At 45.3% G+C, this 12395-nt stretch overlaps 1 protein-coding gene across 4 annotated transcripts in view; it reads left to right on the forward strand.

Annotated features, from left to right (window-relative positions):
• Positions 1–11171, forward strand: part of LOC144929105 (gametocyte-specific factor 1-like) — a 28812-nt gene extending 17641 nt beyond the window's left edge. For 3 of the 4 annotated variants that reach the window (XM_078849670.1, XM_078849667.1, XM_078849668.1), the window contains 2 exons: positions 337–431; positions 6786–11171. In XM_078849670.1, coding sequence (XP_078705796.1) covers positions 337–431; positions 6786–6799 — 109 coding nt within the window. In that variant the 3' untranslated portion in view covers positions 6800–11171. Of the gene's footprint in view, positions 1–336; positions 432–6785 lie in introns of those variants that run through there. The other variant, XM_078849669.1, reaches the window with a different exon arrangement.
• The last annotated feature ends 1224 nt before the right edge of the window (positions 11172–12395 follow it).

Below are 12395 nucleotides of genomic sequence, written 5' to 3' on the forward strand. Positions count from 1 at the left end.
GGGCATGTGTGCTGAGATGCCATTTACAGTTGAGGGCAGTGCAATACTGATAATCAAGCTTTAACTCTGGTTTTTCTTGCTGTCTTTGGCTTATTTCTTTCTTGTCTGGATGACTGATTCTGGGGATTTTAGTCAAAGTAGATGGCATCAACATGTTGTACACTTTTCTCTAGCCTTTGTGAGGAGAAGTAACTGTTCTGATTGCATGAAGGTTTGTTTAAATTAACATACTCTGTTGTCTTCAGTTTTAGAAGAATACTTGAATATTTATAGTAAAAGGTACTTGGCTAAAAGAAGTACACATGTGTAGGATAATTCGTATTTGATCTCTTTCAGCCCTGGGTCCAGCGTAGTAATGGAACAAAAGAGTAACCTAATGTCAGGCATGAGAGCACCCAAGTCCTTGCCGTATAGCCTATCCTGGAAAAGCAGTAAGTACAACGGCTGGAGGTCTCCTCATGCTGTAAGATGGGACCTACATGTTAGCTCAAAGTGGAACGGGATAACTTTTCTCTGTATTTTTATTCCGTGTGTCAGCATTCTCCTCCATAAACTGAAATGCTTTTATTACCACCATCAGCAAGTGGAGATGGAGAGCTCTGTAACACAATCCTCCCTAGAAGCAGCTGCATTTCTGTAGTGGATGGAGTGTCTTCTGTATCCAGGTTTTATTTTGCTGTAGGTGGTATTGTGTCAAAGGTTGTCAGGCTCCATGTATTGCCCCCATTACTGTAGCATCTGACATTTAACTTATTCACCGCTATTGGTTGAACAAAAGTCGAGGCTTACAAACAGTTCTGAGTCTGGCACAGTGGAGCTCAACACAGTTGTAGCTCTTCGGGTATAGCTGCTACTGAAGTCAGTGGAAGCTGTACACGTGTGTAGCAGCTGTAGCATTTGGTTTGGTTTTGCAAAACTTGATTGAAAACTCAGAGCTAGGGTGTGTCTATCCAGGAAAACCTACCAGTATTACTTCCAAGGGGATGTAATCTAAACTAAAAAGGCCATTGTTTGGAATAAGTGTTCATAGAATCATAGAATCATAGAATATCAGGGTTGGAAGGGACCCCAGAAGGTCATCTAGTCCAACCCCCTGCTCAAAGCAGGACCAATTCCCAGTTAAATCATCCCAGCCAGGGCTTTGTCAAGCCTGACCTTAAAAACCTCTAAGGAAGGAGATTCTACCACCTCCCTAGGTAACGCATTCCAGTGTTTCACCACCCTCTTAGTGAAAAAGAGGTGCCTTCATGTCGGAAGTCACCCACATAGTGGTGTAGTAATGTGTATTCCTGAGGGAATTCTGCACTAAAAATTAAACATTCTGCACACAATATTTTTAAAATTCTGTATATTTTATTTGTCAAAATAATAATATAATCACACCAGTTTCAATTATTTTGGGATCTTATTTCAAAATACCTGTCAGCCAGTATGTCTGTAACAATACAGACCGCAAAAAAGATTCCCCCAGGAGTAGAGAGTCAAAGAAACTCCTACAACAACCCAGTTCCTGTTTCTCTGTTATGCTTTTGTTGGGCACCTGTCTGAGTGTGTCACACACATCAGCTGGGCCCATCTTGGGAGAAATCTCTGTCCCTCCAGTCTTAGACATCCACACCCCCTACCCTCCCAGAGTCCAGCTGTGGGGCACCCCCTTAGTCCCCCAGACACCTGCACCCCCTACCACCCAGAACCCAGGGATCCAGAGGGAGAAACAGCCTGATGCTGGGTCCCAGGCTTGTACAGAGTTTCCTGCATGCCACTTCCTTCCTTCAGGACCTGCTGGGAACTGCACCTGCATGGAAAAGTCCAGCTCCCCCTCCCCCTGGCAGTGTCATGTATTTGCAAGCTGGAGAGCCAGGCTCTGCTAGGTCCCGCATCTGCTACTGACAGCCAGCAGCTTTGCAGCACTAATTCTGCTCTGGGGGTGGGGGGGGGGGAATGAAATTATGTGCAAATTCTGCACTGTGTTGTGGCACAAAATTCCCCCTGGAATAAATGTTGGTAAATTTCCCCTATATACAAGCCTGGGTCTGTTCCCAATGGTGTCTATGGATGAGTCTATTGTAGTTGTTGGGGAGTGTGGGCTCAAGACTTGGCATTTTCTCAGTCATCTGAGTCCATCCCTGATGAGTTGAAATGGCTCTTATCCCTCCCAAAGTCAGATCCTGAGCTTCAGCTCCATGCCTTACTCTGAATGCCCTGTCTCAGCCCTTTGCTGCATGGCTGCCGTGATTTCCTGTCCACCACATGTCCTGCTAGTGGAGGGGACGAGGATCTCCAAACCGCAGATGTCAGGCTGTGGGGACTGGAAACGGCTCAGAAAAGGAAGCAAAAATTACCCAGGGTCTGGAATGGCTTCCATACAAGGAGAAAAGGAGTACTTGTGGCACCTTAGAGACTAACCAATTTATTTGAGCATGAGCTTTCGTGAGCTACAGCTCACTTCATCGGATGCATACCGTGGAAACTGCAGAAGACATTATATACACACAGAGACCATGAAACAATACCTCCTCCCACCCCACTGTCCTGCTGGTAATAGCTTATCTAAAGTGATCATCAAGTCGGGCCATTTCCAGCACAAATCCAGGTTTTCTCACCCTCTGCCCCCGCACATACAAACTCACTCTCCTGCTGGTAATAGCCCATCCAAAGTGACCACTCTCTTCACAATGTGTATGATAATCAAGGTGGGCCATTTCCTGCACAAATCCAGGTTCTCTCACCCCCTCACCCCCCTCCAAAAACCACACACACACAAACTCACTCTCCTGCTGGTAATAGCTTATCCAAAGTGACCACTCTCCCTACAATGTGCATGATAATCAAGGTGGGCCATTTCCAGCACAAATCCAGGCTTTCTCACCCCCCCCTCCCCCGGAAACACACACACACACAAACTCACTCTCCTGCTGGCAATAGCTCATCCAAACTGACCACTCTCTAAGTTTAAATCCAAGTTTAACCAGAACGTCTGGGGGGCGGGGGGTAGGAAAAAACAGGGGGAAATAGGCTACCTTACAAGGAGAGACTAAAGAGATGACTAAGCGGGATGTGATAGAGGCCTATAAAATCATGATTGTTGTAGAAAAAGTGAATAGAGAAGCATTATTTACCATTTCACACAATACAAAAACCAGGGGGTCACCTGATCAAATGAATAGGCAGTAGGTTTAATACAAACAAAAGGAAGTACTTTTTCGCACCGTGCGCAACTAACCTGTGGAACTCATTGACATGGGATGTTGTGGTGACCAAAAGTGTAACTGGGCTTAAGCAAGAATTGGATAAGTTCATGGAGGATAGCTCCATCAACAGCTATTAGCCAAGATGATAAGGGATGTTACCCCATGCTTTAGGTGACTCTAAATCTGTAACTGCTAGAAGCTGGGAGTGGAAGAGAGGGGTGAATCACTCCATAATTGCTCTGTTGTGTTTACTCCCCTTGAAGCTCTGGTAGGGGCCACTGTTGGAGACAGGATACTGAGCAAGATGGAATATGATCTGACCTAGTATTGCAGCTCTTATGAGCTCTTGCCACATATGACTCTTCACAAGGTTTTGTTCTTTAAAAACTGATTCAGTTGCCCAGTGTCCCAAGAGCCCGATTCCCAAAGCATTGAGTTCAGGGTATCTATTATTAAACAGCCTGGTGGTATTCCATGCCATTTGGATCTTAGGGAGGGAGTTTCATGTATTTACACTATACTTAATTGAAAATCTTTTACCCCTTAAACAGCAACAAGCATTAACTGGAAGGAGGTGTGACCCATTGAGCGCTTTTCTTGGTCCCCTTGTCAAACTGTAGCTGTGACGGACTGGCCATAAAGCTGCCCTGTTCCGGGGATGCCTGTGGCTTGAAAGAAAGCAAGATTTTGCAAGAGAATTCCTTTGAAGTAGCCATTAGTTTAAACATTAGGGAGGATTATGGTCTTTTACTTCTGAGTATATGACAGAGTTTCTGTAATCTGAGCATCTGTTCCCAGTGTGAGCCCCACTTGCTACAGAGACTGTCTCCTTGATCTTGGGCAAGTTACTTAAGCTCCCCGTGCCTCAGTTTCCCCATCTACAGAATGGAGGGATAGTAATTTTAAGGTCAGGCTTGACAAAGCCCTGGCTGGGATGATTTAATTGGGGATGGGTCCTGCTTTTGAGCAGGGGGTTGGACTAGATGACCTCCTGAGGTCCCTTCCAACCCTGAGATTCTATGATAATACTTACCCTGCGAGTTAAGTATTACCAGTTATCTGAGAAGATAAACATGCAACTTATAAAGCATCCTCAGATGAAAGGTGATGGAGAAGCACAAAATAGCATTATTACGGTTTACACTTTGGGTAGGAATTTGCCAGTTTAAAAAAAAAAGGCCTCCACTTTTGCAGGAGATCCCCATTGAAATACACATGCTACTTGACGCCTGCTGTAAATTGCCAGGCGAAAGCGTGAATGAACTGAGAATGCAGCATCATGGACACAGTTATTTGCAGTGCAAAACACACTCCACATAAATGGGGGCTTGGTATGAAGCTTATTTCTGTAGTTTATTTTTATCACTGTATTTTGAGCTAGTAGGTCAGGATTCATGTAACTGTAACTCTGAGGTGCTGAGTGATGAATACGTTCCAAAAGCATAACGTCTAATAGTCTGGTTGTAATCTGATTTAAGAAAAATCTGAAAATTGTAACACACTATGCTAATCGACTCCTTCTTTGCACCAAGCAGGATATTTTTTTTTAACCCTTTAAATGCAGTTCTCCTGTCAAAAGCAGCCTTACATAAAACACATGGGCGGGGGAACAAGAGAGAGGTGATTAATTCCCAAGTTTTCCTCAGGTGTTAGGCCAGAAAATTCATGACGATATTATTTATATCGTTGTTACAACCAGGATCTCATGGTGCTAAGGGCTGTACAAACAGAGAACAAAAAGACAGTCCCTTCCCCAAAGAGCTTAGAATCCAAGTAAGAATCTGAAAGTCATGCTGGCTTGTGCATTGCCAAGAATTAGAGATGCTGCAGCTGGAACTCAGTTTGACTAATCTGGCTATACACAAGCCAGCTCTCCCTCTCAGCTTTGCTGGCTTTGCAGGGCTAGCAGAAGTAGTTTGGTCAGTAAAGTAAGCAGAAAGATAACAAACAAATGCACATAAGTGGCAGGTCAGAGTAAAGGGAACTGTCTAATATCCTCGCTTTTCAAGCCAGAACTAAACTTTAAAAATGTTCCAGTACTTAGAGCAGCAGTGAAGCTTGCATTTTGCCTTCAAAACACCTCTTTTGGACTCCTTTTTAAGCAGACCTGTTAGGTACAACCAGATGCTTAATCACCTCCCATGATTAAAAAGCCAGACAGCCCAGGATATTGTACCAATTTCACAATAAAATCTGCTGGGTGCATGTGTCTAGGGAGTACAGGGTGCGTTGTCGGCAGCCCTCTGCTTTTTTTTATGCTGAGGTGCATGGATGGGAAATTGGTACTTTGAAAAATGATTGCTCATCAGCTTTTGCTACGGTCATCACTATGGGCTGGCTGGCTGTGGTATGGAATAGTCGACCATTTCCAGATGCTGGACAGTAGGTGTCCTGATTTCAGGTGGAGAGTCCACATGAATCATTGGAGAGGTACTGGAACATTTCACAGACAAAACCTGCAATCAGTCTTGTCACTGTATGGGCAGGCCACCTTGAAATTGTGTGAACCTGTATCTGATTAGATTTTCTAGTACATTAATCTTGTGAGATGAGGTTTTCTAAGGAGGATACTTGGGTGAAAGGGGGAATGGCTTAGCTCAGTGCCTGAAGGTCACAGCATTGATAAACACACACTGGAGATGAGTTCAGATGTGTCTGTGTACATTTGGATTGGTTGAGAGTGAGCTAAAGCAGAACGACTTACTCCAAGTGTGTGGTAAGGACCCTTAGCGTGCCCAAATAGAGCAGCTGGTGATATAAAGCTTTAGCCAGCTTTCTAGCCAAGGTGTGGTGAGGATCCAGTCTAGCAGGGCTTCCTGGAGACCTACAGAACATACCTGTGCTTCATATTTGATCTTTCTTAATGAACATTGCACTATGGGCTGATGCACGGGATCAGCCTTGTTCTGCTGGGTCGGCTCCCAAAGTCACAGCAGTAAGGACGGTTGCTTGGTTTTCATTCCACTGAAGGTGTTGGAGCTCCAGCCAGACAGGCTGGGTCTATTTTTGGGAAGGAACTAATGCTGAGCTCTGGGCTCAGGTTGGGCACTAGTCCTGATCTTGCATGAGCACAGCCAAAGGGGCAGGAATAACAGCATCCCACCATACATTGGGACTCTATATAGAGCAGTGAGACACCTGCTTCCCCCAGTTAAGGAGCTTTTCCTGCATGTTGCTTGTAAACAGAGAACGGTTTGTCTAATAAACTCCCCCCCTCTCTGTGTATATGAAAGGGCCCCATAGCCCGTATCCAGGCCTCCAGTCCCATTCCCCTACTCCCTGGTATGCTGACCAAGGAGCAAAACGCTAGCTCCCCTGTGCTCGTACAGGTGTTGCTTGTGCTCTGGGGGTGGTAGCATGAGGAGTGCTGCGTCGCTGCTTTGGGGAGACCGCAAACTGCCTGGCTGTGAGCACGAGTGTGGAAGAACAGTCCAAGTGTCTGCGTTTCAACACAGTGATTGACTTTGCTGAGGGGGTAGCTTGTGGACCTAGACTGAGTCCAAAGCAGCTTGTCTGATGCTTACAACTGGGGGATGATGTTAGAGCTGCTGTTGTTGATTATCTAAAATCTCTTGCTTTTTCATCTAATTGCAGGAGCCGGTAACTGAAGACCAGAGAAGAGGCTGCTATTGAGTGCTCATCATCTGTTTCCTTTAGAAATGTGAGGTGCTGGTTAGGAGACTCAGACTTATAAATTCCCTCTGTGTTGGCTAAGCACTCGCAGCCCTAACCTTCCTGCAGAACTGTCCTTCATGTATCGACTGCTGTCCCGAAATTATCCCGACCAAGGTAATTAGACAGAATGCTGTTAACCCTTGATATCAGAGATCAGACCCTCAAAAACTAACTCCACACACGCTGATGCCAAGGAGCTAGCAGAGTTCAAACTGTCTGGATCAGCATGCTCTACAAGTTACCTCCTGCAGGGGGTTTGCGTAAATCATTGCTCAAGCCCTGCATGTCTTTGGATTTAAATGTGTTGCAGCTGTTTACCACTGCATGGTGCTGATGGTACGTCCCTCTCATAGGGATTGCTGTGCCAGGTCAGACCATTGGTCCATGTGAGCCCACACTGGGGGTAAGCTCTCGGTGGTACATCTCTCCCCGATGGGGAGTTAGGCACCTGAATGTTTGGTTCCCTCTGTTTCCCTCCAGAGACCTTGAATGTGTTTGTGTGTCCCAGGGTCAGATCAGCTGCAGCTCTAAGGCCTGCCTGTTATGCGCACCCACCTAGATGTGAAAAAGGAGCTGCCATTCAGACTGTAGATGGTGCATGGGGGAGTCAAAACAAAAAGTCTTTAAAACAAAATATTCTCATTGCTGTTTAGATTAGGCCTAAAAGTTCATCTGTAAGGGAGCTGGGATGGGGGATTCTGCTGAAAAGTGGCTGCCTTATCAATAAAACAGTTGCACTGTGCCCTCCCACCGTGGCAGCCCTAACACCACACTTCTCATATGTGATGCCCAGTGCATGCTGCTGCTTGAGCACCTCTGGCCTGGTGCCCCTCTCTAGTCTCGCTCAGACTCTCTTGGGCTGTGGGGACTTGCAAATGATTTTTGTACTCCGTCACAGGGAGTGCCATTTAGTTCTGAGCAGGGGCATGTGTGGGTGTCCTTGTGCTTCATGGAGAAGGTGAGGGAACGTTAATTGTTGTAAGGACAGGGCTGGGGTGGCAGGAACGTTACGCATCCTGGAACATCCCCCCAGTCTAACACCTGGTGTCACGTGATCTGGATAACATTAAAGCGTGAGACTATCCAGCCAGATCCTGGTCTGTAGCTCTGTCCCATCTGTGTCTGTCCAGCAGAGCAAAGGGAACAGAGGGCAGTCAGGAATTTCCCTGACATCAAGCTGGCATAACGAGTTTCATGCTACCTGCTCCCTTCTCCTGGGGCAGAGAAGTGCTGGAGTGGGCCTCCCTAAAGCATCAGACACTCCAGCCATTCTTGGCCCAAAGAGCAGTCTTGGGAGAACTGTGGTAGTCAGCATAGTTTCAAGTAGTCCTTAGCTTACATTAATTACACTGGAAGATATTTTTATCCCCGGCTGGCTCCAGCATCTGCATGTCAGCCAGACATAGGATCTGGCCATCACATTCTAGTCAAACCTGTCTTGTCCTGTTCCCCTCCACCACACAAAAGAGAAGATTTGATATTCTGAGTAAAGAGCAAAGGCCCCTCCTTGCTCTTAGCCTAGCATCACTGCTTGATCCTGTACAGGAAGAATAATCCTGCGCTTGACATCCGCTTGTCACCGTGGAAACAACTATAGGGCTGGCCCTTTGAGGGAGTGAAGTGTGTTTGGTCAGAAGGCAAGTGTAGCAAAATCCGTTTTTGCCACCTTGCCATTCTGACAAGAAATAAATATGTGCTCTGGTTAGTGAGCTCTTCATACACCCATTGTTACATCCACGAGATACTCTCTTGGGAGGGATTTCAGTGTTCCACTCCTGGCATTGTGGTTTAGTAGGTCCCACTTGCAAACCCGATGAGAGAAATGTCTAAAAACTTGTGATAACGGGTAAGTAGCACCTTCCCCTCCATTTGCAGCAGCTCTGTTATAAAACTTGTTACGTAGTTTTTTTAAGTCTTTGCAACTTGAACATATTTCTCTTGAGGGCAGAGTTAAGTAGTCAACTTCTTAGCAGCAAAACAAACTCTACATCTTTAGTTTGGCCATTAAAACTAGTCTGTGAAGATCCCAGTGTATGCAGAATAACTCTCCCTAACAATTGTACATAGTGGCAGCATGTCACTAACCTCCGCACTCCAGATTGGCGCAGTCTGCAGCGCCTCCAGAGAATACATTCTGCGTGTGCTGTTAGGTCAGCATGTTCACCTCCAGAGGACAGATGTCATGGGACTTCTTTGAGGCTAGCTATTCTGATGCATTGCCTCAAAGATTTGTGGAGGCAGGAAGGTGCACAGACCTCAGACACTGAGCGTGCCCATCAGCACCAGGGCAGGAATTGAAACAGCGTTGCGTGGAGCTACCTCTCGGATTTCCCAAAGGGCTTGGTGTTGGTCTTCAAGCTTGTCTACAGTGGGAAAGTTATTGAAATAGCTGTTCCGGATTAACTCCCTGTGTGGACATTTACTGCTGAATAAGAGTATCGTTTTCTAATTTAGTTTAAAACTCAATCCACCTCCAAAGTGGATTAAGCTAAATAAGAAAAAGGCACTCGTATTCTAGAAGAGTATGTCTGCATGGGGCCTGAGACAGATGTCGCTATTCTGGGAGACTTCCGTGTGTAGAGACCCTGACTGCTCCTGGTGACATTAGTGGAAAGCGCTGGCTTCAGTGGAGCAGTTAGGCCAAAGCTGCATGTGTCTCAAACTCCCACTCTCCAGTATTAAAGGGCAAGAAAATTCTCAGCTGGGTTTAGGGCAGAGTACCCCTTCCCCCACTATGGGATCATGGAAATAATCCCCTGTTGTCAGTCAATGCTGTGTCTTGTCCCAGCCTGTCACCTGCAGCACTCATACTGACAAGCTCTGACCTTACCCTGCCTGCCCCACCTTAGTAGGGCGTTAACAACATGTACATGTGACCTTACAGCTAACTTGTTATCAGAAGCTGGGTTGAGTTTTGATCTAAAAGACCCATGCAATAAATAACCAACATACACACACACACACACCCCTTTCAAAGCATATCCAAAAGGGGTCTGGCAGTTTCGGGGAGCCTAAATGAAATAGAAGCAAGCTGTTTATAACCTTTTATCTAGTAGGTTTGCAGATAAGGTACTGCAACTGCAAGGGGACATCTTAGAGAAAAGGAGACCTACTCTGATGTCCCCTCTGCTCTGGCAGAGTTAGGCAAAGCGCTCCTGAACTCTGCACTCAGCTGCTCTTGTCTCTTGAGGTTACAAGCTCTCTGCTGCTCTAACACCCGCAAGTTTTTCATTTGTGGGTTTGGATTGTGAGGAATCAATCCTATTGATTCTTTTCAACCCTCTCTCCATGTTAGTTATCCTGGGTTAGTTAGGATTAGTTAGGACCCACCAAAGGCACTTGTACCTGAGCTGGAAACCAGGGCTATGCTGTCAGAGACTGCCCAGCACCATCTGCCTTGTGTAGAAATACAGCCCTTTTCCAAAATCGGAGCCAGATCTGGTGTTTAGAGAGTGCCTCCTGCAGAGAGAGACGGGGCCCAGTTCCTTGGTGCCCTTGCACTTGTGGTAGCATGTCGCAGCAGCTTCACGGTGGTGGGAGTGACTGTCTCAAGGCACAGGACAGCAGTGAGCTGGGGCAGAATGTCTGTATGCAGGATAAATCAGTGGTGGTCTTCCTTACAAGAAAGCTTCACCTGACCGCCCAGCAACTTGATGCTCCTCCAGGGTTAGAAACAAGGGGAAGTTTGAGAAGCCCTTTGTCAAAAGTTACTCTCTGGTTTCCTTTATTGAAAAAAATAAAAAAACAAAAACAAGTGCATTGAGCTATAGTTTTATTTGTGGAAGTGTTCAGGATGGGCTGAAAACCTAGAGCTTGCTAGTCTGATTATGGGTACATAGGGTGATTAGCAACAGTGGTACGAGCTAATAGCCATTGGGCCACCATTCCTGCGCTGGTTATGCACTTCTGAAAATGGGGTCCCACAACTTGGTAGCAGATTTTCAAGATTACCCAGGAGCTCCCCTGAAGAAGAATGGAGGCTATCGGGAAACCTGGCCAAACGCGCTCAAACCAGCATTGTGGAGGGAGCTGCTTTGGTTGCACTTTAAGTGCTTTTGGGGACATCACTGTGCGTTTGTTTGCGCGTTGCACAGCGCAGTAATGTTACACTGCATAAAGCTAAAACAATGAGGCATGTAGAGAAAAGAGACACAGTTAAGAGTTTAGTTGATTTCTCAGGGGTGAAAATAACCTGAGTGTGAGCTTTTGTTTTGTTTCCCATGTTTTGGAAATACTGTTCCTAAAAGCTGTCCATGGCTGTACTTTTGTTCGTATTTCAATAAAACCTGCTTTTTGGATTGCTCACACTGCCTTGTCATCTTACACCACTTTAGCAGGCCATTTTATTTCCTTTTCCTTTGTCTTCCAACAAAAATGAAGAGAAAAATAACCTGTTTATAGCATCTCTCTAATCCTATAAGCAGCCCTGTCTGCTCTCAAGAATTCCATCGTCTCAGAATGGTAGATTATATTACCTCCAGCACCGACTGGTGAATTCTAGATTGTAGTGAGATTGGTGTGATTGAGCTGTGTATGCCTTTAACAAGGCGGTGCATTGAAGAATAAATCTGATTTAAGGAGGTAATTGATCCAGTCTAGCAAGAGGAAAATGAGCCCCCAGTAGTGGCAACCTAGAACAGCACAAATAGATTTTAGGCTGTAGGTAACATTTCCAGTGCTTAAATTACTTAAGAGCCTTTGGCCTTGTTGGTGTGGGCAAATATTTTTTGGTTTAAGTGAATGGTTAAAATTCAGACTTTCTAGCTGCATGGGTCTGATGCTCGTGGACATTGAGTTCAGTATCCAAAGGGCCTTGGTTTGGTTTATATCAATTGAGGAAGGGGTTTAAGCTAAACCACCCCCAGTAACCCACTCTTCTACTGGAATAAGAGTGCCCCTGCAGGGGCGTTCACCACTGGCATCACTATTCCCAAACAGCTGCATTGACCTGAGTTCCAGTCATGCCCATCACTCATTTCTCAGTTTCCAATGCAAACAATATTAGGAAATACAAAATTAAGATTTAAACATAAATTCCATTGTCTCATAAAACAGCAAGACTCCTAATTTATTCTGTCACAAAACCAACCCCACCCCCTGAGCCTTAGCTTGAACCAAATTACCAATTCTAATGAACGTGATGTTGAGTCGGAAGTGCACTAGCTACTGCATCTGTCAGTATCTTCCTCAGTTTGTATAACTTATGGTAAAGTAATAACACAGACACTGACCTTACATGTAAACAAAATACCAATCACAATGACTAACCTAATCTTCAGCCTTGGCAGTCTGCAAAGCACATCAGTCAGTTTCATGGTATTCCCTTGATAGCCAAGACCTAAATCCCATTTTCAAAAGTGAATGAGAAACTTGAGTCTAAGCTCAGTGAAAATCAAAGGAGTTCACCATCCTAAGTCAGTTATTGAAAATATGAACCTGTTACCAGTTTAGTTTAAACAGAGATTGTTCCTTGAACACTTGTCTGTAATTCTTCACACTTTTCTTTTGGAAGCTATTTCTAAAATCTTT

Source organism: Lepidochelys kempii, chromosome 20, assembly GCF_965140285.1.
Source record: "Lepidochelys kempii isolate rLepKem1 chromosome 20, rLepKem1.hap1, whole genome shotgun sequence".
Lineage (NCBI taxonomy): Eukaryota > Metazoa > Chordata > Testudines > Cheloniidae > Lepidochelys > Lepidochelys kempii.